The sequence below is a fragment of the Cupressus sempervirens genome, chromosome 5 (assembly GCF_028749045.1).
Source record: "Cupressus sempervirens isolate cs-2001-9-10 chromosome 5, ASM2874904v1, whole genome shotgun sequence".
Lineage (NCBI taxonomy): Eukaryota > Viridiplantae > Streptophyta > Pinopsida > Cupressales > Cupressaceae > Cupressus > Cupressus sempervirens.
This window is the reverse complement of record NC_143122.1, coordinates 501,556,220-501,583,868: the sequence shown is the minus strand read 5'-3', so window position 1 is coordinate 501,583,868 and position 27,649 is coordinate 501,556,220. Positions and strand designations below refer to the sequence as shown.

The following is a 27,649-nucleotide window of genomic DNA, read 5'->3' as shown; positions in this document are numbered from 1 at the left end:
TACAAATTGATATTTAAAGTTTATCAACTTCAAATTTAAATGAAACATAGGAAGGAGTACACACTGGCATATGTTGAGCTCATGATGAGCATGGATGGATCTGATCATGTGAACCAGATGTGTTCTCCAATTACTTTGAGTGATATAGATGGATCCCTCAGTGCGAGCAACAAATCTTCTTCTTCAAAGAAGAAAATGTGGACAAAACTGATGCAATGCAAGTTTCTAGACTTGCTTCTCGAACAAGTTCATCTCAGATGAAAAGGTGAAGGTGGTTTTAAAAAAGAAACCTAAACTACCATAGAGAGGACATTCAATGCAGGGATGAAGTTGAATCTATCACGAGATCATTTTAAGAATAAGCTGAAAACATAGAAAATAGGATATAGAGTAATGAAGGACTTGAAAAATACAAGTGGGTTAGCTTGGAATCAAGAAACTCAAATTGTGGATGTTGAGGATTCTGTGTGGGATGAGCTTTTGAAGGTAGGATGATCTTTGTACTCTTTTGATTGAAGAAATTTTCTCTTCTTATTTTAGTAATGAAAAACTAACAACCTAATCCATCTATTAATGCTTACATGTAGAGGAGAGAATTCAAAAATGCAAAAATGTATAAGAGGTCACCTTTCTAATATTTCAATGAGTTGGCTGTAATTGTTAGCAATAACATTGTTGAAGGGTTCATAGCTAAACGCCCCTTGATACTAAAGAAGGGCACCCTATGAATGATGCATTCCACGTGCTTGATGAGGATGATACCAATTGTGGTACACCTCTTGACAACTGACTAGATTTTGATGAAGAGTTATATCATTCTAATCAGTCGAGTGCAAGTGGTAGAGGGACTCTTCCACCATCATCATCAAGGAGAGGAAAGAGGAAGAAGACAACTCTGGCTGCATCATTGGATGTGATATATGAAACTATGAAGGAACTAAAAGATGGCCTCGGTAAGCCTCAGATTGTAAAAGTGGATAAATATGAAGAGGATAATGTTTGAGTGCCACATATACCGCTCTCAAAGTTATCCCTGAACTGAGTCGAGTAATTTTTTCTGAAAGCACATGATACCTTCATGCTTCAACATGAAAGAGCCAAAGGGTTCTTAATGATGGATGAGGTGGAGAGAGTGGACTGGATTGCAATGACATTTGGTACGATTTAGCTATTTCAGCTACTAACTGGATTGCAATGACATATGCTGCATGATTGCTCTATTCAATGGTTTTGCATTGATCTCTGATAGCACTAAACTGGAACTATATTGATCTCACAACACTATATTGGAACTCATTACTGAGCACATTTTGACTATTTCATTGGCATTGGTATGATTGGCATTTGAAGTAATTCTAGTTAATGAGTTGCCTCTATTTAATTGTTTTGCATGGATCAATTTATGAGTTGCCTCTATTTAATGTTTGACATTGATCAATACATAGCTTAGTTGTTCATTTCATTGGCATGATTGGCATTGATCACTACATAGTTTTGTTGTTCATTTCATTGGCATGATTGTCAATGATCACTACATAGTTTAGTTCATTTTATTGCCATTGGATCTCTCACAACACTATACTGGAACTCATGGCTGAGCACATTTTGACTGTTTTCTAAGTAGACTAGCAAGAAACTATTACATAGTTCAGCTGTTCATTTCATTGGCATTGGTATGATTGACATCTGAAGTAACTCCAGTTTATGAGTTTCCTATGTTGAATGGTTTTACATGGATATATACATACTTGATATATCCATAGTTTAGTTGTTCAAACTATTACAACATATATTGACATTTTTGCTAAGCAGATACCATATAGAAATATAACCATGATAAACTATGTATAGGTCAACTATGTATAGATAAAAGCCATGATTGTCATTGATCTATACATATTTGATCCATACATAGTTTACCACTTGGCTTTACTTAATGGTATTGCATTGATCTCTCACACCACTAGAATGGAACTAATTACTGGCAAGAAACTGTTACATAGTTTAGTTGTTCATGGCATTGGCATTGGTATGATTGGCATCTGAAGTAATTCCAGTTAATAAGTTTCCTATGTTCAATGGTTTTGCACGGATTTATACATACTTGATATATCCATAGTTTAGTTGTTCATTTCATTTGCATAATTAGCATTGATCAATATGTAGTTTAGTTGTTCATTTCATTGGCATGGCATGATTGGCATTAATGAACACATAGTTTAGTTGTTCATTTCATTGGCATTGGTATGATTGGCATCTGAAGTAATTCTAGTTTATGAATTTCCTATGTTGAATGGTTTTGCATGGATCTATACATACTTGATATATATCCACAGTTTAGTTGTTCATTACATTGGCATGATTCGCTTTGATTAATGGCATTGCATTGATCTCTCACAACACTATATTGAAACTCATTAGTGAGCACATATTGACTATTTTGCTAAACAGATTCTAAACAAACTATTACAACATATATTGACTATTTTGTTAAACAAATTCGAAACAAACAATTACAACATATATTAATTGTTTTGCTAAGCAGATAGCAAATAGAAAAAGAACCATGATAAACTATGTATAGGTAAAAGCCATTATTGCCATTGGTCTATACATAGTTTACCACTTGGCTTTATTTAATGGTATTGTAGTGATCTCTCAGAGCACTATAATGGAACTTATTACTGAGTACATTTTGACTATTTCATTGGCATTGGTATGATTGGCATGTGAAGTAATTCTATTTTATGAGTTGCCTTTGGTATGATTGGTATAATTGGCATTTGAAATAATTCTATTTTATGATTGGCACTATGATATATACAGGTAATCAGAGGTAATCACATGAGCAAATATTGACTATTTATAGATAAAAGCCATGATTGCCATTGATTTATACATAGTTGATCCATACATAGTTTATGACTTGGCTCTGTTTAATGATATTGCATTGATCTCTCACAGCACTAAACTGGAACTAATTATTTGATCTATGCATAGTTTAGTCATTCATTTCATTGGCAAGATTGGCATTGGTCAATACATAGTTTAGTTGTTCATTTTATTGACATGATTAATATTGGTCAATACATAGTTTAGTCATTCATTTTAGTGGCATTGGCATGATTTCTCTTTGAAGTAATTCCAGTTTTTGCCTTGGTTCTATTTAGTGGTATTGCATTGATGTATATATGTACATAGACATGTATGTATGTATGTATGTGTGTACGTATGTATGTGCATATGTATGTATGTGTGTATGTATGTACCCACATTTATGTACGTATGTGCGTATGTATGTATGTATGTATGTGCGTATGCATGTACACATATACATGCACTTATGTATACATACTTGATCTATGCATAGTTTAGTTGTCTATTTCATTGGCATGATTGGCATTGGTCAATACATAGTTTAGTTGTTCATTTCATTGGCATTCACACAATTGGCATGTGAAGTAATTCCAGATGGTTAGTTGGCTTTGTTTAATGGTATTGCATTGATCTCTCACAACACTATACTGGAACTCATTATTGAGCACATTTTTACTATTTTGCTAAGCATACTTGATGTATACATACCTTATATATACGTAGTTTATGATATTGTAAACGTTTGATATAATTGTTCATTGCATTGTTAATTAGAGCTATAATTGAACCATACATACGTGGAATACACAAGGAGTGGCAAATGATGAATGCTCAATTGTAGAACTTGAGAGCATATGCTAATAGAAATGTGATTTGGTAGATGATTGTACAGTTCATGATTCTATCCTATGTTATATCTATAGTCCTAATTTGCTTGCATATGTTTTTATTTCTTGTCTTTTTGTCCCTATTTGATTTCCTATGTATGTTCTCGCTGACAAGATTATCAAAACTATTGAGGATTTCTGGTAGATGATTGTACAGTTCATGATTTTGTCTCATGTTATATGTATATTCCTGATTTGCTTTGATATTTTTTTTATTTCTTGTCTTTTTTCCACAATTTGGTTTCCTATGTATGTGCTTCCTAACAAGATTGTCAATGGTATTGACAAAGTGTCTTTCTTTTGTATTTTTTTTATTTCTCCTAATTTTTTGTTATTGCGAGACCACACATGCTGATAAAAAATGAGCTATCTGATAATTGTTTACTATGCATGTTTGTAAACGATCAATATATCTGATGCTACTCCTTGGTGTATTCCATTAAAAAAAATTAGGTTTTAATTTTTCAAGCATGTTTAGTTCGTATATGCAAGATTGGCAATCTAACAATACAGACAATAATGGAAAGATTGAGTAGCATGAGAGGTTTGCTCGTCGAATGTGGGGCATAAGGGTATAGAGCCTGGATTTCCTAGTGTCTTTCGTATTTAATAGTGTGTTTTCACACCACCATTCAGATCATGGATATTGTTCTTTCTCATTAGTTCATGGATACTTTTTTTCTATCTTCTATCTTATTCTACATATGTAACATTGAATTATTGATCACATACCTAATTTAAACATATTTGGATCACATTCATAATTTGAACATATTTTGATGACATTGTTATTTCAATGTTGGTATATGTTTGATCTATACATAGTTTATATATGCAGGATTGACCATCTAACAATACAAACAGTAATGGGAAGAATGAGCAACATGAGAGAGTTGCTTGCCGAATGTGGGGCATAATGGTATAGAGTGTGGATTTCCTAGTGTTCTCGTATTTAATGACTAATTCACAAGGTTCAAGTTCGACAACTATGAAGTTTGGATTAAGTTTGACAAGGCAAAAAAGATTGAAAAAAATTCAACAATAAATTCGTCTTATATAATTTTCCAAAAATATATAAATATATATAATTCCCAACTATGGGACAATTTACAACTTTGTACAAATGATTGCGAGTACGATCATTTTTTACTTTTCTTTGCTAATGAATAGAATTAAAATTTAAAAAAAATAAAAAAATAATTTATTCTTTACTAATAAAATAAAACTTTGAATATTCAAGAATTAAAAATAATAATAATGTAGTCTAATTATAAATAAAATAGTAATCATAAATATTAAATTAAATATTAATACTTTACTCATTATAATACTTGTGTTTCACTAATAAAATAAAATTAAAAAATTTACTTCAAATTCTAATTCCAATTCAAAAATGAACAACCGAATGCAAGAAAAAGGTATTCTCAATCATATTTCGTTCCAATTCCAATTTCTAAATTGGCAACCAAACGAAGAATATGGATTTGTATATTCATCTTCCGTGTCAACCAAATGGTCCAACTATTTTCCTAAAACACATAACTAGGTTTTCAAAAACCTAGTTATGAGATAACCTGGTTATAAGACAAATTCATCTTCCCCAACCAAATGGGGCCTAAGGGAACTTGTTCTCATATATCGATGTATATCTCTTTTCTGAGAGTGTTTTTGTATTATCTCCATCAATATGTAATTGATTAAACTCAAAGATAATGAGCTTAAATTATGTAAAAGAGGGTTTGTCCTCTTCAAGTCCCTAATTAGGCATTTCTATGTACATAGGACTTCAATCCTGAGCTACACTGGGGTTTTCTTAACCCCGTTCTTTTTCCCCTTGTGCCTACATTTGAACAAGGTATTTGTAAATATTTTGATATTAATAAAAATTGGATGCTTGCCTCTTATTGATTAAAAAAAAAAGAAAATTAGTAAAATTGTTACTGGGAAGCATTGAACAAATTTGAATGTTTACATTATGCAAGTACTAAATGAATAATGTGCAAATAGGCAAGGAAATATAAGATTAAACAAAAGTATATCAATAGATAATTTTTAGAGCTATGATTTGTTAAGCACATCTAGTTTGTGTCAGAGTGCAAATCCTCTCGAGAGATGAAACCATATGACAAATGAAATAAATGCTTGTTTCAAAATAGTTCGCAATATAAGACTTTCCGAAAGACTAAGATATGTTTGCGGGTAAATGTGCATTATCATATACATGAGTGATCATGTGCATTTATATAATTGTTTTTTGTGTCTATGCCTCTTTATGTATTTGTGTCTCTTTAGAGAATGTAATTTTATATGCATGTTTGATGAAAACCATTTCTAAGTGAACAACAGTTCGAGCGGCACTATTTCTTATTCTTAATGAGCATTTCCATGTGTTTTCCTTCTGGCAATAGTAGGTAGATAGATATTATAGAACATATCTATTGGATAAAATAAAACAGTGAAAAGAAGAAGAGAAGAAAGAATTTTCAACTAGTTTTTATTGAATAATAGATGTCAATTTATACAATAGCTTGACTCAACAACATTCCTAAATGACTGTTAATTACATTGACAACAAACTACTTCATGATCGACAATACACACATAAACATGACACTACTGAAACTTATGGACACCTAACTCAACACATCTACAATAAAAACTTGATCAAACTAAAACTCTTTGACTCAATCCTAAACTAAACTTGTGTTGCCAGCAACTCAACAAGGCTTGCCACATGTGCAACAATTATTATTGACTACCGTTGGAACATTAACTCCAACACCCCGACTTAATGTGACAACTAAAGAAAAAATTATCTAGAAATTATACTCTGAAAATATGGCATAGAGGAGCAAGACCTTCTCATAGTTATGCAACTATCATCCAACTTCGAAACACCACTGGACACACCATCTTCACATGAAATGTCTCATAAACGATATCAAGCTTCCAGACTTTCAAATCTCCCTGAACTATTGGACACACCATCTCCACATGGAATGTCTCATAACCCTCATAAAGGTATAGCTTCCTTGATCCTATAGGACCTCAAACTATTTGAGGATACATCTAGCCTCTACCACATCTTTTCCTCTTTTTCAAAGCATTGATATCTTCAAAATCAAACAATTTTTTCAATGAAAACATAATCCTCTAGTGGTTCTTCTCCTGGCCTCATCTTCTTAACAACTTCTTATCCAACAGACAGAACTTAATAGGAAGATAGCTCTAATACTATATTGTAAAAATAGAACAACAGTAATAAAGAAAAGAAAGAACTTTCAGCTTGTTTTTATTGAATAATAGGTGTCAATTTTATACAATAGCTTGAGTCAACAACATTCCTAAATAACTGCTAATTAGATTGACAACAAACTACTTCATGGTCGACAACACACGCATAACATGACACCACTGAAACTTATGGACACCTAACTCAACACACCTACAATAGGAACTTATTCAAACTAAAACTCTTTGACTCAATCCTAAACTAAACTTGTGTTGCCAACAACTCAACAAAGTTTGCCACATGTGCAACAATTATTATCGACTATCGTTTGAAAATTAACTCCAACAATATCATCATTTCCTATTTAACCATAATAAAGCATTTTATTTATTTTTCCCCTTTACCACTATAGAAAGATCCATTAATCTGCTTCTTAGTAATCTAAGACTATTATTCTTAATGAATGTTTGTGCATTAACACACATTTCCAAGTTTCCCTGGGCAGAAGCAAGCAAATAGGTAGCATAGAACATTTCATCAATTCCTATATAGATCGATAGATAGGATACCAACACTGAAAAAGGAACAAAATTTGCTTGCTTCATAAATACAAGACCTTAAATATCTCCGAACAAAAATTTCTTTTTCTCTAGGGCTTCAATAATGGAGTAATATTTCAAAGAATTGATGGGTGGGACACTCACTGTTAATTAACAATTCTAATTTAATTTTCATGTGTACTTTAATTTTATGTTCACCCATGAAAACATTTTGGTGATTTGATTGATTCAAATATCTTAAACAAATATTACTCTTAGTTGTATCTACTTTTACATCATTAGATTGCAACAATTATATGTTTTTTATTCTCATTTCTTGTCATTTACAAGTGGAAGTATCTCAAGCTTTCCAGACCTTCGCAAGCTGCTATCAATGAACTTCCCTGCTGTTGCATCTTGAGTTTGAGACTGAGACAGCTTGTGTCTCACATAACCATAAAAAGTGCAACCTAATAGGGTTATTGCACATCCAATTGCATTCAGAATAGATATAGGATTGCGAAATACAAGCCATGATACCATTATTGCCACTGCTACCTGCAGCATGAAAAACACAAACTCATCCTGCATTCTCGGAGAAAAACGAAATCAGCAGCAGATTTAAAAGGAAAGCAATTGCCAAAAAAAACATTAATATCACTCACTTTCATATTCCCTACAACATTGAAAGTGACTGCTGTTGTAGAGTGAATAACATAAAAGATTGAGAAGTTCAGATAGAAGGCAAAAATGCCAGAGCTAAATATTATAAATAAAGAGCTATAAATTGCATCATGTGTTTGCACCCAATTCAATACACCAGGCCCTTCAAGAAGCAAAGCCGGAGCAACCAAGATCATAGTTGCAAAAGGTGCCATATAATACACAGTGTTGATACTGCAAACACAAAATAACATATTATTAGAAATGCCTCTTACCATATCTCGAAATTCATGAATTATAAGACAAAATAAATATTTTGACATTGAACCAAATACTGATTGTCCATAAGTACCATCATGTGATCTGAGTTGAAATGAAACTGAAATTCAAAAAAACTAACCAGCCTCATTATAGTTTATGAAACTGAGGTCCTCAAAATAAGCATTGCTCCCAATATCTAATTACTAATAAAAATACAACAGTGGAACTGGCGAAGGTGTCCTGGAAAGTATTGGTTATGAGAAACATGTTGAGACTTGGCTAGGACTCCGTAAATTCTAGTCCAACTCAGGTTCAACAAGTCCACAGCCAATACTTGCAGGCTCAAGAAGTCTTGATTGTCAGGCTTGCAAGTATATGAGTGGAGTTGGAAATCAAAACTAACATATAGGAGAACTAACTAATCTGACAATAGTATAAGGATATCAATGTGTTGAAACTCGGCTAGGATTTGTGAATCCTAGTCCAAGTCAGATTCAGCAGATCTGCAGCTAAGATTCTCGCAGTCTTGGCAATTCTTGGCTCTCAGGCTTCGCAATACTGCACGTTAAGGTCCTAAAAAAAAGTATTGCTTCAAATATTCATTACAAATAAATATACAAGAGCAAAACTGATGAATATGTTCTGAAGATAGATCAGCTAGTACTCATTAATGCTAGTTCAAATGACGTCTGAAAAGTTTGCAACTGAGACTTGGAGACTTAGCAAGTCTTGGCTGTCAGCCTTGGCAAGTCTGCAGCTAAGGATGACTTCACAATTCTTGGTTGTCAGATGAAATGGACACCCCTAGATGTCCCAAAAAAACTAAATCAAATTGCTGAAAGGAATTATGTCAAACAGTTTGCATTCAACTTCTTATTTTTCCGTTTAATGTTTTAAACTCCTTATAACTCCGAAAATCAAACGTTTATTTGTTTGTTGTGTTTTGTGCATGGAATTGGTATCATACAACATAAACAAGAAAGAAACTACAATGATATGTAAAGTGGAAATGAACTGCTGCTAATAAAATGTTATTTTCAGAATTCATAAAACCAAATACATGACAGATTTATCAACTCACTAATTACTTCAGCAGTATTGACATTATACTCCAACCCATGCTTTCGAACTTGCTGCTACAATACTTTATCTTTCAATCAGTCTACTACCTTCATAATACCATTCCCTCAAAGCGGCATAAGCATTAGACAAGTAGTGAAGAAGATATGAGCAAAATACCAAATCTGTCTGTAGTCGGAAATGCAACTAAACTGCCTGATAATGAAGCCAATAACAAAGAATTCCAAAGGCCAAACCCCAAGGGAATGACATCTAGAATGTTACAAGAGAGGATAGATGTCCTGAAATGCCAAGAACAGAGCTGCAACTCACACACCAATTTCTTCTCATATTCAACCTACCTAATGAAGCCACAAATGCTTCCTTTTATTCTATTTCCAAGGGTCCGCTCAACTCATATGGGCAATGTGGGATAAAAGATGTGTAATATATAAAACATATATTAAAATACCCCTTATGTTTCCCTTGGGTACACATCACCATAAAATAAATATTAAAGTAACACTTTAATATTTTACAATTAAATTAGATGTTACTTTAATAAAACTTCAGGCATTAAAATGTATTAGCAATCAGACTCCGAATAATGTGAGTGATAGCTCATCGGAAAGCTCTCACCGAGGAGTATCAAATCCAATCACCAAAATCGACCTGCACTGTGTCCTGCCGACTTACTAAAAATAGTAAGTATGCCTAAAATTGAGTAAATCAACTTTGTTTTGGTCCAAACTGGAAATGACTAGACCAAAACACTCTAGGATCCCATTAAACCCTTCATTAGCCCTTGAGACCATGTAGAACAAGGCTAACACACACACACTTGGTCAACTGCTAAAATGGGGACATTACAGTCTGCCCCCCTTGAAATTGATTGTCCTCAAGCAATCTCAGTCCAGCCTGCTGAATAACCTGTTCACTCTCCCATGTAGAATCTTCCTCTGGGAGGTCTTTCCATCTGACCAAATTCTCCTTCACTATCCTGTTTCTAAGCTTCCTCTCTCTGGTGTCCAGAATAGCCTTGGGTACTAACACAAGCTTCCCCTCCTCATCCAAAGAGAGTAAATTTGCAGAAGGCACTACACTCTGACCAGTGGCTTTCTTAAGCCTAGACACATGAAACACATTGTGCACTCGATTGCCCTCTGGAAGCTCAAGCTCATAGGCGACTTTGCCCACTTTGCGAATCACCCTATAGGGACCATAAAATCTAGGTTTCAACTTTTCAGCTCTGCTCTTCTTGAGCAATGACTGTCTATATGGTTGCAGGCTCAAGTAAACCATATCCCCTACCTCGAAGCTGCACTCTATTCGGTGTTGATTAGCATACAATTTCTGTTGATTCTGGGCCTGTTGTATATTCTCTTTGAGCACTTTCAGGATGTCCTGACTATCTTGCAATAAGTTTTTGGCTTTGGGCACTCTACTGTGACCCAAAACTAAATCCATGAAGCTAGGTGCTTCATAACCATAGAGTGCCATGAAAGGAGTCATCTTGATGGACATATGATAAGTGGTGTTATAACAATACTCTCCCATATGCAACCATCTGATCCAAGCCTTTTGTTGTGTAGTTACATAGTTCCTCAAATATCCTTCCGCCCATTTATTCACAATCTCTGTTTGCCCATCTGTTTGTGGATGATAACTAGTGCTAGGTGTAAGATCTGTACGACACAACCTAAACAACTCTTGCCAAAAAAAACTCATAAACTTACTATCCCGGTCGCTGACAATGAATTTGGGCAGCCCATGTAACCTAAATATCTCTCTAAAGAAAAGATCTGCCACCTGTGCTGCTATGTAAATGGACGGAATAGCAAAGAAGTGAGAAAACTTCGTCAAGCGGTCCACCACCACATAGATGCAATCCCTTCCCTGCACTCGTGGTAAACCAATGATGAAGTCCATCGAAATACTTTCCCATTTCCTATCAGGAATGGGCAAGGGCTGTAATAAATCTGCAGGAAATGTGTGCTCTCCCTTATTCTGTTGACAAACCACACACTCCCTGACATACCTCTGAACATCATCCTTGAGCCCTTTCCATGAAAATCGCTCTCGGATCTGCCTGTAGGTCTTGAAGACCCCCGGATGTCCAGCTGTGGGTGCATCATAAAATGCCTTCAGTATCGTCTCTCTCAAATGTGATGACAGAATCAAATAAACCCTGTCCTGAACTCTGATCAATCCATCTATCACCTCATAGCGATATCCTGTATGGTACCTGAAATCAATCCAAAAGTCCAAGCATCTCCGACATACTCTACTATAATCCGATCTCTCCAATCTCCTAAAATCTCTGCCAGAGCACATAAGTGAGGTCTCCGAGATAAGGCATCAACCACCACATTTTTCTTACCTTTGACAAACTCTATGTCAAAGTCATAAGCCTGCAATTTAGTCACCCATTTTTGTTGTTGGTCATTAAGATCATGCTGGCTCATGAAGTATTTAATACTGTTGTGATCAGTCTTGATCACAAAACGTCCACCTACCAAATATGATCAAAATTTGGCCAATGCATGCATTATGGCCAACATCTCCCAGTCATAGACAGAATAACTTTTCTCAACTCCTCGGAGCTTCCTACTCTCGAATGCAATGGGATGCTTCTCCTGCATTAATACTGCTCCAATCCCATCACCTGATGCATCACAATGAAGCTCAAAAGGCTTCGTGAAATTCGGTAGAGCTAGAACTGGACATGAAGACATTACCTCCTTGAAATGCTCAAAACACCTCTGTGCTGCCCCTATCCACACAAAAGCTCCTTTCCTAGTAAGATTTGTCAAGGGTGTAGCAATCTGTGAGAATCCCTTAACAAACCTCCTATAAAAACCACATAAACCAAAGAATCCCTTAAGCTGTGTAAGGTTTGTGGGAGTAGGCCACTCTACAATAGCTCTAATCTTTTCGGGATCAACCCGAACGCCATCTGCACTAATGATATGCCCAAGGTAAAGGAGCTCAGTCATGCCAAACTCACATTTAGATTCCTTGGCATACAATGACTCTCTCTCTAGAATAGATAACACCTCCTCCAGATGATGTAAGTGCTCCTCCCAGGTCTTATTGAAGACCAAGATGTCATCAAAGAAGATCAAGACAAATCTCCTCAGCTGCTTCCTGAATACCTGGTTCATACAACTTTGAAATGTAGCAGATGCATTGGTTAGACCAAATGGCATAACCATGAACTCAAAGTGGCCATAGTGACATCGGAAGGCTATTTTCTCAATGTCCTTTGCTCTCATCCTGATCTGATGGTATCCGGATCGCAAATCGATTTTGGTGAAGAAGCATGCCCCATGCAACTCATCAATCAGCTCATCAATCCTAGGAATGGGATACCTATTTTTAATTGTTTTCTTATTCAGTGCCCTGTAATCGATGCACATGCGCATCATCCCATCCTTCTTCTTTACCAATATTACTACTAAAGAAAAGGGGTTCTTACTGGGCCTGATATGCCCCATCTCCAACAAATCCTTAATCACCTTCTCTATCTCATCCTTGTGTTTCTTAGGATGACGATAGGGAGTAATCATAATTGGTTTGGCTCCCTCCTTGAGCTCAATAACATGTTCCATCCCTTTGTCAGGAGGAACCCCATGAGAATATCGCTAAATACTTTAGCGTGTCTATCAAGTATCTTCTGGATATCTGGTGGATGACTCTTTTCTTGTGGCTTTGGTGAAGTTGGCATAATGTAGCACTCTGCCGCCCACTCTATGTTATCATGACGAAAAAGTCTCTGCATTCTCCTCAAGGACACTACTCTGCAACCTCCATCTGAAAGTCCTCTAAGTACCACAGTTCTTCCCTCATGCTAGAATCTCATCTCCAATTTCGCTAGATTGAGTGTGAACTCATCTAGTGAAGCCATCCATGTCATGCCGAGGATGACATCATAATCTCCCATGTCCACAACATAGAACTCATCCTCCAACTCGTAGCCATCTCCAAACCTGATGCAAAGATTAGATATCTTCCGAGTGCATAATAACTTATCACCGTTAGCCACCATGACTCTAAACCCATTATGCTCCTCTGTCTGTAACCCTCTCTTGGCTACCAACTGTGCATCTATGAAGTTATGTGTAGCCCCAGTGTCAATAAGAGATACCACTTTCTGCCCCTGGATAGTACCCCTGACCTTAAATGTGATTGCTTTTTGGGCCCCTGTCAAGCATGCCAACGATCTATCATCCTTAGTAATGTTGCTCTCCTCTATAGTGTTACCCTCATCTGAATTAGAGTGCTGATCCTCCCCTTCTGACTCTGACTCTTCTGCTGAAAAATACTCCATTTGATTTGCCTTAGCCTTGAGAGAACATTTATGAGATCAGTCCCAAGGCTCTCTACAATGGAAGCACAGCTTCTTCTTTCGAAGTTCATTCAAGGTTTCATTATCTAGTCATTTTGATCCTTCTTTGGGTTTGCTATACTCCTTCTGAAACGGGTTTTTGTCTTTGTCCTTGCGGTAGGAAGAATCTGTTGAATGGTTTTTTCCTTTGTATACCGAAGGGGCTAAATCTCATGCCTTTTTAGTTGCTTCAGCCAAGGTGAGTGGATCATGTCCCTTCACCCAACCTCGTAATTGATCAGCAAGACCATCACAAAATAACACCACCAATCTCCTAGGAGAGATATCAGTAACAAGTACAGACAAGCGCTGAAACTCGGCAATGTAAGCATCCACAGAACCTGACTGTTTTAATTGTGCTAGCTCCTTGAAATGTAACTCGGGATCCTTAGTGTCAAATCTCTCAATCAATGTTTCGGTGAATTCCTCATAGGATGTAATCTGATTATGCCCCAAAGTCACCATGCCATGATGCCACCATTCATGTGCAACGCCATCCAAGTGCATAACCGCATACTTGATAGCCTCCTCCTCAGGCATAGGATTTAGCTACAAGTATGTATCTACCTTCTGCACCCAAGCTCATGCAGTCATCTTCCCTGAAGCATCATAATAAGGTAAAGAAAGTTTTCCAACTTTCTTCCTCAGCTCAAAGTTTTGATTCCTCCCTCCTGCTTTAGGCATGTGTCTCATCCTCAAGTCCATATAATCTCTAAGAGAAATATCTGCTTGAAACTCTGGTCCACTAGCCTCCCAGTCCCTCCTGAACTGATCCTATAACTCGGTAATCTGCAGTTCATTTACTGGTTGAACCGGATCTCTGGGTGGGAAAGTGGGTAGAAAAGGTCTCGAGCTCGCAGTCCGTGCTGGGCGTGCAATGTGTCTAAAGTTATCAGCCTCATTCCCATTGTTGCCGTGTCCATTATTACCATTAATGTTATTCTCAGGACCATTGTTGTTGCCTTGGTCTCCATGGTTATTGTTTCCCCCGTTGTTATTGTTTCCCTTGTTGTTATTGTTTCTGTTGTTGGCATCACTTGGATTAATATTGACACCCATCTGTCTAGCCATGAGCTGCAACATCATGTCCATTCGCCTATTCTGCTCCTGCTGCATACACTGCCCCTACTCTAATGTATCCAGTAACTGTCTGAACAGTACCTCCCCCTGATCTGGACCAGCATTTTCACCTCTACCTAATTCTGTATTCCTATCATCTCGATCACCCATATCATTGTCTTGATCAAAGAATATCTTCTCTGTGTCTGTATGGTTGGATTCAATGTCCACCTGCACGGATGTACTAGACTGTTTGCTTTGCAAGTCTGAAATCCTATTTTGTCTTGCTCTGGTATCGTGAAAATTATAAGACCCCTGTCGCATGCTCAAACATAAATGCTTAGCCTGTGTTTTTTACTTATTTCTGATTTTAGTGTTTTGATATTTCGTCGAACACTTTTTCCCTCTATCCAACTGTTCCAAATTCCCTATAAGACCTCCATAGGATGGCAGGACTTATAGCTCTGATACCACTGAAATGGACACCCTTGGATGTCCCAAAAAAACTAAATCAAATTGCTGAAAGGAATTATGTCAAACAGTTTGCATTCAACTTCTTATTTCTCCATTTAATGTTTTAAACCCCTTATAACTCCGAAAATCAAACGTATTTTTTTTTGTTGTGTTTCGTGCATGGAATTGGTATCATACAACATAAACAAGAAAGAAACTACAATGATATGCAAAGTGGAAGTGAACTGCTGCTAATAAAATGTTATTTTCAGAATTCATAAAACCAAATACATGGAAGATTTATCAACTCACTAATTACTTCAGCAGTATTGACATAATACTCCAGCCCATGCTTTCGAACTTGCTGCTACAATACTTTGTCCTTCAATCAGTCCACTACCTTCATAATACCATTCCCTCAAAGCGGCATAAGCGTCGGACAAGTAGTGAAGAAGATATGAGCAAAATACCAAATCTGCCTGTAGCCGAAAATGCAACTAAACTGCCTGATAATGAAGTCAATAACAAAGAATTCCAAAGGCCAAACCCCAAGGGAATGACGTCTAGAATGTTACACAAGAGGATAGACGTCCTCAAATGCCAAGAATGGAGCTGCAACTCACACACCAATTTCTTCTCATATTCAACCTACCTAATGAAGCCACACATGCTTCCTTTTATTCTATTTCCAAGGGTCCACTCAACTCATATGGGCAATGTGGGATAAAAGATGTGTAATATATAAAACACATATTAAAATACCCCTTATGTTTCCCTTGGCTACACATCACCATAAAATAAATATTAAAGTAACACTTTAATATTTTACAATTAAATTAGATGTCAGTTTAATAAAATTTCAGGCATTAAAATGTATTAGCAATCGGACTCCGAATAATGTGAGTGATAGCTCATCGAAAAACTCTCACCGAGGAGTATCGAATCCAATCACCAATATTGACCTGCACTGTGTCCTGCTGACTTACTAAAAATAGTAAGTATGCCTGAAACTGAGTAAATCAACTTCGTTTTGGCCCAAACTAGAAATGACTAGACCAAAACACTCCAGGATCCCATTAAACCCTTCGTTAGCCCTCGGGACCATGTAGAACAAGGCTAACGCACACACACTTGGTCAACTGCTAAAATGGGGACATTACATCAGACTTGACAGAAAAGAGAAGAAATATCTTAAGAACATTTTTTTCATTTATTATTACTTCTTTAATGCCAACGTTTTTCTGAATCCAAGTCTCAAAGTTGTGAACAGAAGCACAGGTGTATTGCAGTCAACAAGAGTAGCATCCTTAAAAGCACATCCTTAAGTTTCATGGTCATTCAATGCCCCAAAGGGAGCTAAGAATACTCTTGCTATTAATTGGCTACTGTCCTTCGAAGATATTGCTTCTGTTGTTTAATGTTTTACTGTCTCCCATTTGTGACTCCCAACTGAACTTGCACAAATTCATATTAACTGAAAAAAGAGATCATATCGCAAGATCACTCAACTGACATACAAAAGGCAGGAGCTCAACCACAAAGTCAAGTCTGCACTTGCACCCTCCTGAGGTTCTATCCATTCTAGATGCAGTTAGCTTCTCTTTGCTTCACCCAAATGGAGATACATAACAATTATATTATCTCATTCATTTCTTGAGTATTGTTATTTATCTGACTAGGAGTATCTTCTCTGAAGTGTAATGCTGCTACCATACTAAAAGCCCCTTTTAGATCATTTCTCTATGTAATGTGAAGATAGTAGATACGAACAATCTCAGTGGAGCCTACCAATTTCAAAGTATGTGCTTCCTCTCTCCAAAGTAAAAGCTCATAAATTACTGATCAAACTTTGGTTTAGTTATGTATGTGTTTCATCCCTCCTGAGTGAAAAAATCAAAAAGTGCTTATCAAAATTTAGTGTAATTGTGCCCAATCCATGGAGTCATTCTACCCCTAGAGCCAGATCTACTTCCCCTAAAGGCAAGGCATGACAATATTTTTGTATTTGAATTTTGATTCAATGGCACCTGCATTGTGTACATTCCACCTGTCCAATGCTCTTGCTCAAGCCCATTCAAATCCTTGATGGGCGGAGTGCCCAATTCTTTTGCAAGTATATTTTATCCAAAAGTTATGGATCAGCAATAAGCCTAGACCATAAATATTTAGAATAATTTGATTCTTTCGAGCTTCACCCAGTAAAATGTTCAAGGACTATGATAAATTGGTCATTGCAGTTTTAGAGGCTATCTTCACAAATATCATGTTATGTTGATGATGTCATTGATCATTGATAGTTATTCAGTGTTGTTATTTGTGCACTGATCAATCTGAACTTTTGAGTTCAAGTTGTCCAATCTAGCTGATCCAGTGGTCTCACTTTTATTAATGGTCTTGCACAACTCTTGAACTGATGCAACCTTTTTATAGATGGTTGACAAACTGAACTTAAACTATTTCATTGTCAAATCATTTGGATTGATTTCATTCCCTTGTCATCATTGAAACTTTTGTCAAGACGTTTTTGTGAGGATTGTAATCCTTGTTGTTTATATGTTAACTCTTAAAAGCACTTAAAATCATTACTGAGTTGCTCACTCAAATTCTTATTTTTGACATGGCAAGTCTCTTTTTTTAGCGCATAAAAGAAAAGCATTGGCATGAGCTGCAATAGTGGAGCTCGATTCTGAGATTGGCTACAACAAGATGGTGTCCATACTCATTACCCCTAAAGGAACCCTACACCCACTATGAGGGTGACTATGTGAAACAACAGCTTCACTTCCTCTGGGTGTGTTGGCGACTAGCTAACAGTTAATCAGATAATTACATGGGCGACAACTTTATAGCTCTTCACTACCTTTGTTTTAGAATAAAAAATATATGAAAACTGATTTAAGCTAAATAATAGGGTGTAAGCACACTATCTCCTTAGATCTGAATTTTAGATATTTGTCAGTTTATTATGTTTCACCACAGTAAATGGAACTGCTGGAAGCAACATGTACTACCATGATTCAATGATGAGGAGATATGTTGAGTTTGATAGATAATGACTTATTTTGTTTCCTCTAGGGAAATCCTCTAAATTGATATGCATAATTGTAAGCTTGCATAAAGCTTATGAGTTGTCTAATATATTCATCTTGGAAAGATATAGAAAAGAGATATATTTTGTCAATGTATGGATTGACGTATGGTAAAATTAAGAATATTTTTTGATTTTAGTTTATTCATTATTTCAAAGACAGGTTGAAGACTGGGATGTTAATTGTAAATACCAACTGAATTAGATCTGTAGGTTTAGCTATAACAGGCAGGTTGAGGAAATTCCCTTGAGTCTATGAGCCCATAATGAACACAGAATGGGCATCTAAAATTATGTATTCAAGAGAGGAAATTATATGTATGCTATTTGGAAACCTCCATTAAATTTTGAGTTCTAATTTCTAAATAGGAATGGGATCAACATTAATTTCAAATGTTCGCTAAGGGATGTTGCTTGATGAGCTTGACAAAAAATTCTTGACCAAGTCTAACAAGTGTATTTTCCTTTAACACATTGTATCAGTGCGCTAGCATCTGTGTTTTAGAATACAATGAACCGAGAGTGTTCCTGATGTTTTCCCAATGATTCTAAATCCCTCAGTTTTGTGTAGTTATCGTGTGGAGTAACAGAACGAAACTCTAAGATAAGCATCATTATAATGTTTCAGTGAGATGAGCCTCATTATATGGATTCATTGCTACGTGACAACCTCTGCGTATGGTTTGAGAGATATTTTGAACCCCTGAGGTATTCTCTTATATTTCCTGATGTTACAAACTCAGGATTTCTTCTTGCAATGATTTCAAAGACTTGCCTCTCTAAGCCCCCTAGTCACCATCTCAGGTCGATAATCTAAGATCTTGCGTATAATCAAATGTGTCTTACAATACTAACCCCTTTTATTAGAGTAGGGTTTTTAAGCCCTAAGACCCTAAGTAAAGTCAAACCCCGAGGAGCAATTTAATCTACTCCTGTGTTGATGAGCATCAGGTAATAAATCCAGATTAATACTTCATTAATTTCACTAGATTTATGCTTGGGGGTCTCAGCAAAGCCAATCTAGATATGATCCCAAGACCTAAAGTTTTCCCCACGATGATTTTGCATCCATGGCTGAACTGGGTAATGTCTACTCACTTCAATAAAACTTTTTCTTCCTGGGGCATTCAAATAACTATCACATTACCTTGGTGCTCAGTAAGCGCTAATTATTGACACATCTTTGAGTCTCATACAGCCTAATTCTAGATTCATATTTTGACCCTAAGTAATTGTTGGTACCAAGTATGGAGGCCAAGTGGGTTAGATTGCACCTTGAGATCAACACAAGTGCCACAATCAACACACTCACATTATTGATCAAGAAATCTTCCTTTTTGGTTGAAAGCCCTTCAATAAGCAATAAACTTTAGTTAAAACCAAAGTATCAAACCCTTTGATAACTCACAGTTTTGCCTACCATAGAGTCCTTTTGATGCTTTCGGTTGGTTGACTAAGAAAAACATTTAATTGAACCAGATATAATTAGTCTTTCATCTCTGTTCCATGTATCATATTCAAAGCCAACATTTTCATGCTATGACAATGTAACAATTATAAACCTTGCAACCAACCAAAGAACAAATTTAATCCCTACAGTTATAAAACAACAAAACTAGAGTAAAAATGTTATGCAATGCATTTAGAAAATTAATAAGTACTGAATACACTAGATTATCAAGTATTATAGTGTCCTGTTGAATTCTTGCATTAGACATGCCTCTTTTGATATCTGGCCCCCAATAACCCAAATAATCACCTTTCTGTGCTGGCATTTGACTGCCTAATAACCCAGTATTATGGGTTTGTTTATTGATTTAACTTCTAATGCTGTCACCGTGGACAGACTAGTCAGCGCAAGGCGCTTTATCGTTCCATATTCCCTTAGCTGTATAAATTATTGCTAGCTGCTTGTGTGTCCAAACTATGATTGGTAGGCTTGTTTCAGCCTTCCAATATACTTTTATTATTTTAGTAATAGTCACTAATTATTATTATTTATTACTCAACAGGTATATTGTAAGTAGGAGATAATTTCTACAGTAAGTCAAATTGTGATATTGCTATCAAGATTTAACTGTGTGATTTTAAGTCAAACTCATTGACCCATGTTTCATGAGTAGTGATTCAACATGAATCCATCCCTCATGAAAATAAATGAAACACTTAGCACTCATTGGATCTAGGTGATGCTCCCAGGGGGTGAAGCACCGAGACTTCCCGAGAGGTCACCCATCCCATTACTACTCCAGCCTGAGCGCGCTTAACTACGGAGTTTCCTCCATGGTTAAACCCAAAGCTTGCAACCCCATTTGCAAAACCTTCACCAAGTGTTGTACCTTATGAACCATTCATTAGAAAGCCCCTTAAGCTCATCAATTGATAAGTAGGAGATAATTTCGACAATAAGTCAAATTGTGATATTGCTATCAGGATTTAACTATGTGATTTTGAGTCAAACTCATTGACCCATGTTTCATGAGTAGTGATTCAACATGAATCCATCTCGCATGAGAATAAATGGAACACTTAGCAATCATTGGATCTAGGTATATTATAGCTTCGACATTTTTAAATCTTCCATTTAAACTTGTGGTTATATTTAACTATTATTTATTTATTCAAATATTAATGATCAATATACATATTTGTTTTGTTCGTCAAATAATGAAATTCATTTATTAAAGTACTTATGAATAATGAAATCCATTTATCTATTTATACATCAGAAAATATTCAAAAAGATATTAAAAAGTCTTATTACAGTTAGGGGATATCACAGTCCTACTCTCCTAAGATTGCTTCTCCTCAAGCAATTATGATTTTCACTTGATTAGTTAGATCTCAACGAATCCTTATTTCTTGTTACACCGCTTTGTTCCAAGTTTGAACAAGAATTGAAAACAAATTGATTGTCTACATTGAATGCTAGGAGTGATTCGACTTGATGCATTAAATGTGAATAGGATTGGAAAATGGAGGGTTGGTTCCCATTTAATATTTGATGATTTACTGATATGTGATGACAAATTGATTGATAGATATCATAATGTCTAGGTTGGAGCAATTGGCAATTTTAAATGAGTTGTCCAAAAGATAATTGAAAGATGAATGTATGATTAATCCTCATGAGATGATTTTTTTGAGCGCATTATTGTCACATATAACCAATTCAATGCTCTATTTTGATGAACAACTTGAAAAAATTGCTGATGATTGTTTCAAATTAAACGCTCTTCCAAATCTTTGAATATTATCGAACTCAATTATATATTTCTTTCCTTTGAATAGGTAATTTGATCAGTTCACCTTTTCCCTTGTGAGTCGTCTATATATATATATATATATATGATAAATCTATTATACTTGTATTCTATTTAACTTATTAACATAATCAAATGAAGAATAATCTATTTTTCAGTTAGGAAAATTCATGCTATTTCGATTATAGCTCTGACTTTCAAGGAATGCTGAGATAGAGTAGGTCGCTTTGAGACCAAATTCAATAGTCTTCCTCAACGTTTTTCAGGATCCAAGTGCTTAAGCCTCTCTTAGACATGTCCTCAAGGCATTTTTGGGGACATTGATCATCACCTATCTCGGAATAACCAATTGGCTGGATTTTACAGGCCTTTCCCATACTGTATTCTTATTTGTTTCCTCTAGTTCATAATTATAACGATCTGAGCATGGTGTTATTCTAAGTTACCAGTTTGGGTTCAGTTCCAAGTTCGAAGTTTGAGAACCGGTTCGCAAGTTTGTCAAACTTTTGGAAAGGGGTTTGGGTATGTTAGTACAAAAGCATGTTACATATATATATATGAAGTATGAGTTAAAATTAGAATGTAGCATGGTAGAGAAACACATTTAAACAAAAAAAACACCATAAACTTGTAATCATAATGATCAAATAACCATCATATAGTTCAACATCAACGATTCAAAACATTAAAAATAAATCATAGCATCAAGTTCAAGTATCATTGTTTCACGTTCATTGTTAAACTAATGGAATGAATGTCTATTAATATTTGAACTTACTGATTCAGATGTAGATTCTGAAGCAAATGCGGGAAGCGGATACAAGACACTGGATTTTTTGGCAGGGGGGATGCAGAAGCGTATGGATGTGTACACACACACACAATGTATATGCAAAGAAATGAGATAAGTAATTTTAGTCTTGTATTCTTACCTTCAATATCAAAAGATGATCTACATTGTTTCTTTCAAGTATTTTGTTTGGATGCAAAACCCCTAGAAAGTTATTTGTACAAGGTACATAATGTGCAATCTATTTACTTGTTTCAGATTTTAGGCATAGATCAAAAAAAAAACCTTCCCTATAATTTGAAGAGAGAATTTCCTCTCACTATTTGTCACAAAAATGGCAAACTTGAAAAGATTTGCGAAATACATTTCCATATAAGCTCAACTAGCCAATAGCCCAAAAGAAACCCTTGCAAAGAAACCTATTGCAATTCAAAAGCAGCTGTGGAACCAGTTTTGTAAGCCATTTTTAAGCACTAAGCATATAGTCACATTTGGTTGAAGTTTTCACACACAAAGAGTTTGTTTGAGGCATCAATGTTTCATTGTTGTTCAAATCTATCATATCACTCTTATATTTCATTACATTTGTTTAATTATTTCACTCATTTTACTCATGATTTAAGCCTAATAGAAACATCCCACATGTTAAAAACATATTAAAAAAAAATGTTTGTATTTCTTTTCTGGGTGAGGAAGCTTGTGGATGCCTCTGGTAGGCAAAAATGTTTGTCTTTCTTTTTTGGGTGAGGAAGCTTGTGGATGCCTCTGGCAGGCAAAAATGTTTGTCTTTCTTTTCTGAGAGAGGAAACTTGTGGATGCCTCAGGCAGGCATAGGCATCCGGACGCATCCGAGTGCTTGTGAATGGCATCCAGGTGACACCCACAGCACACCCATCCGCCTCTAGCACCTGTCTGCATCTACTCTACATCCAGCCTCTAGGAGGCCAAATTAGTGACTTAGTTAATATTCTAAGTTCTTAAATCTTCGTCTTTTTCTTCATCTTCTTCTTCTTTGGCATTAAGTTGACTCCGCAATAGAACTAAGGCCAATGGGATTAGCAGTAGTAACAATAGTATTGGCATCAAATTCTTATAAAAATGAAAATGACAATGAGAGGCCACCAAAAGCATTTCATAACAACCTTTTAGGGTTGTGGATTCCAAAAACTTATTAAATTTTGCAAAAAAAACACTTTTTGTGCTATCCACAAGGCCCAGAAAGCACATGATTTGAATTGTTTTCAAATGTGGTTTGATTTTTTTGGCTTCATTTCCCTGGGTTCATTTGAACCAGATTGAACCAACAGGCAAACATTGGAACCCTGTCCGAACCAGACTGAACTTCGAACCAATTCGAACTTCTGCAGGTCTAGGGGGTCTAGGGACGAATTATGGTAACTTGGGTGTTATTGAAATAAACTGATATAGATGATATGGTAAGAACTTACTTCAGAGATATATAAGTGTAGTTTGTTAACTAAGAATCTACTATATTGATATAGTTATATATATAATTGGCTGGTTCTATCAGATGCATTTGGACTGACTTATTTATTAATGTTTTTGTGGCTTTGCTCGCTGTCTACCAGTGATTGGTTGTTTTAGCCATTTGTGCCACTGTCTTACCAATCTTCTTTTTTAAGCTGCTTCTACTCTTGTGCAGTAGAGTCGTTATATTCTTTTCGATGCCTTGCAGTAAATACAGTGGATATTATTTTCTTTGATGCATTTCTTATATCCTCGTCTCTGTTTATATCATAGTTACGAGAATCGTAGCGATTAATGCGATTCACGCGATTCAATTCAAGCCAAATGATTTTTTGTGAATCGGTGAAATTAGCAATAAAGGGTTTATGAAATAAGTTACTAAATTTCAAGGGTTTTTTTAATTTGCCGATTTGTGGCCGATTCTATTCCGATTCATGGCCGATTTTCAAATCGGCCTCGCCAATTCTGATCCGATTCCGATTCTCCTTACTTTCATTTATATATACCCCATCCCTATTTCATACAACCCAAAGGAGGAGTCGCAACCTTTTCGTGCTAGAGTTTGACTGCTTGATAACCCAGTATTATGGGTTTGTTTATTAATTCAACTTCTAATGCTGCCACCGTGGACAGACTAGTCAGAGTAAGGGGTTGATTCTATCACTGATTCATTTCATATTCGCTTACCCGTATAACATTATCAAACATTATCAGTAGCTACTTGTGTGTCCAAACTATGATCGCTAGGCTTGTTTCAGCCTTCCAATATACTTTTATTATTTTGAATATAGTCACTAATTAATATTATTAATTATTGATTAGTTATATTATAGTTTTGATATTTTTAATCTTTGATGTAAACTTGTGATTATATTTAATTATTATTTATTTATTTAAATATTAATGATCAATATTTCTATTTGTTTTTTCATCAAATAACAAAATTCATTTATTAATTTACTTATGAATAATGAAATCCATTTATCTATTTATTCATCAGAAAATAATAATAAAATGTCTTATTATAGGGAGGGGATATACAACCTCACAGTTGAATCCCTCTCATGGCCCACATCACGATTTTCTAGATTCTAGTTCCGAGCAGGCCCAAGATACAATAGTGTGAATACCTAAGGTCATTGTCTCGCGTTACTAGATTCTAAAACTTGATTGAGTTGAATTAGTGAAGAACCTCACATAAACATTTTCCTTGCAAGGCCAAGCTTATCGGATGCTTATTTTATTCAATAAAATTTACAAAGATGAGGTTACATTTCAAATAAATTGTAATTTCTTTGGTTCCAAATCTTCCTCCCACATAACTTGTGTGGTGCTAAATCCCTTTGGTACCTATAGCCAACTAATTAAAAATTGGGATGTCAATTTTATTTGAAAACCAAAGCTGATTGACCTATTGGATTATTGGAAACAAGAACCTTCAAAATATAAAAAATAGTGTTGATTGTGCAGATAACCTAACTCAAATAGTTTAGATTCTGATGAAGATTTAAGGTATTAATTTTTAATTATGTTAGCTGTAAGTTTCTATTCAAGTAGAATAGATTATGTTCTCAAGTCTAGAGTTGAAATTTGATTAAATCGTTTCCAATCTGCTCTTTATCTCATGCTCAAAAAACCAAATTTTAAGACTCAAGCTCTCAAGTAGTTGATCAATACAATTACAATGGGACGAATAAAAGGTCTTCACCCAAGGAACTTGTCACATAATTGGAATAGATTACATAGTGGCATCTCTTACATTTCAAGAATAAATGGAAATTGAATTAGTGAATACATAGAATCATATTAAATAAATTACTTGCATCTACATTGATTCTCGCAAGATCTGATTCTAAAAACTAACTTGATAGAACTAACCCTGCAATCAAGCAAGGTCAATCATGTTGGGTTATATTCAAGCAATATTATAGCCATACAAACTCTCTAATCTAAAGCATTGGTACTAATCATGAAAAGCCTGAATGCAAAATTATCTTTAATAACCCATGTTGAGTCAACAACCAAAATTCATTGCTTGATCAAATTATTTAGAGGAATGAAGATGAGAATAGTGCTTGATAACATATGAAAGTGACATTTGGTTACTTTGGACTAAGTAACCAAGGTTCATCAAGCTTGTGTTAAACGAAGTTGAGTTTCCTACACTAACAAGTTAGATTTTTTATCCATTGTCTAATAAAATATTTCTCAAACATGCAAAGCAATTTGAAAACTCAAGGTTGTTTTGATTAGAATCACCCTAATCATACCATACAATTAGAGTTCCTGCTTAGAATAGACTACTTAAGTATTATCCCATCTTCTTGTGTTGCATTAAACTTGCCTCTTTTTGAAATATTTCTCAACCATACAAAGTAATTTCAGAACCCAAGGATGCTTATATGGGAATCATGGCTAGATACAAGATCAGGTATTTATGGCTTGAACCACAGCAAGGTTGTGATATTTATGAGGAAAACCTTAGGTTAACTTGGAAAAGTGAAGGCTAAAATAGTTTTGGGTTGAACATTTGAACAAAATGACTAAGAAAATGACTAAGGAAAAAAGTGAATACCAATTTTTTAACTAGATAAAATTAGTTTCAAAAAACAAATCTAGTTGTTTGGTAGAATTTCAATAGTAGGGAGTAGGGTGCAACAACTTGGCAAGATCTTATTGCTCCATCCCAATCTTTGAATCTAAGTCATTGGTAGGATAGACAAACAAATTTAGTGTTAATATGGATGCAACATCAATAAAGTTATACATATTATGAGTAACAATTAAGATTTTAACTTTCTCTTTGATATATGCTTGAATTTTGAATTTTGACATTTGTTAAGTTGTTCTTGTTTAACAATCATGTTATTACAATACTAGATAAGTCATCTATTATTAGTTAATGGTTATCTATTGTAAATATCTAATTAAGCTTTAGTTTTCTTTCATTTTTTGCTTTCTCTAGAATAGAATGTTTCTATTCTTTATGATCGTTTCCTAAGGAAACATCGTCTCATTCTTTTGTATAAATTGACCGTCTAGTCTCTGTTAATAACAAGCAAGTATTTTACCAATAACTTCTGTAATATGGTATCAGAGCCAATACTTCAAATTTTTTCAGAAGTTTTATAATTTCTTTGGAAATTATTTGCTCTAAAATTTTCAAAATTATTTCTGAATTTTTCCTTTTTTCTCAACAAACCGATAGGGGTTTTCTACTTTGAAAAGTTTGTTGCTGTGTGTTCTTGACTAGGGTGTCAAGAGACTGAAAAATCAAAATTTTGGAAGTTTTTGGAGGTCATTTTTCTGCCCCTCATTTGCAAAACGCAAGTTCGTTGCTTTTCTAAAAACCAGGATTTTTTCACTGCTACAAATTGTGATTTTTCTCATTTTTGCTGTGAAACAAGTTTGCTTGCTGTTTCCTCTACAAATCATGTCTACAACTCACGATTTCCTTCACAAATCGAGTCTATAACTCGCAATTTTCCTCCACTCACGTCAAGTATTTTTCCTACACAATTGGAGCTGCAAACATCTGCCAAAGCTTCATTTTTCCGTCTCAATCTTGTTGCAACCTCCACCCAGCAACTATAGCAATAAATC

The 27,649-nt window shown here is 35.2% G+C and overlaps 1 protein-coding gene across 2 annotated transcripts; it reads right to left on the bottom strand.

Moving 5' to 3' along the window:
• Nucleotides 1-7,702: 7,702 nt before the first annotated feature.
• LOC149556913 (UDP-galactose transporter 1-like) lies at nt 7,703-20,018 on the bottom strand. 2 transcript variants are annotated; one of them, XM_089785928.1, is made up of 3 exons: nt 19,914-20,018; nt 8,201-8,432; nt 7,703-8,093 (listed from the first exon to the last, which is right to left on the bottom strand). In XM_089785928.1, exons 2-3 carry the CDS (start codon nt 8,411-8,413, stop codon nt 7,866-7,868), a joined length of 441 nt encoding a protein of 146 aa, XP_089642054.1. In that variant the 5' UTR covers nt 8,414-8,432; nt 19,914-20,018; the 3' UTR covers nt 7,703-7,865. The 2 variants fall into 2 exon arrangements, with proteins under 2 accessions (XP_089642054.1, XP_089642055.1); XM_089785929.1 differs by having other exon boundaries at nt 19,926-20,018.
• Between the last annotated feature and the right edge of the window lie 7,631 nt (nt 20,019-27,649).

Bases quoted from the DNA above. Each gene is read 5' to 3' on its own strand.
- LOC149556913 (XM_089785928.1), bottom strand. From the start codon at position 8,413: ATGGCACCTTTTGCAACTATGATCTTGGTTGCTCCGGCTTTGCTTCTT. The intron at 8,094-8,200 runs GTGAGTGATATT...TTCATGCTGCAG, and splicing joins ATGTTGTAGGGAATATGAAA to GTAGCAGTGGCAATAATGGT.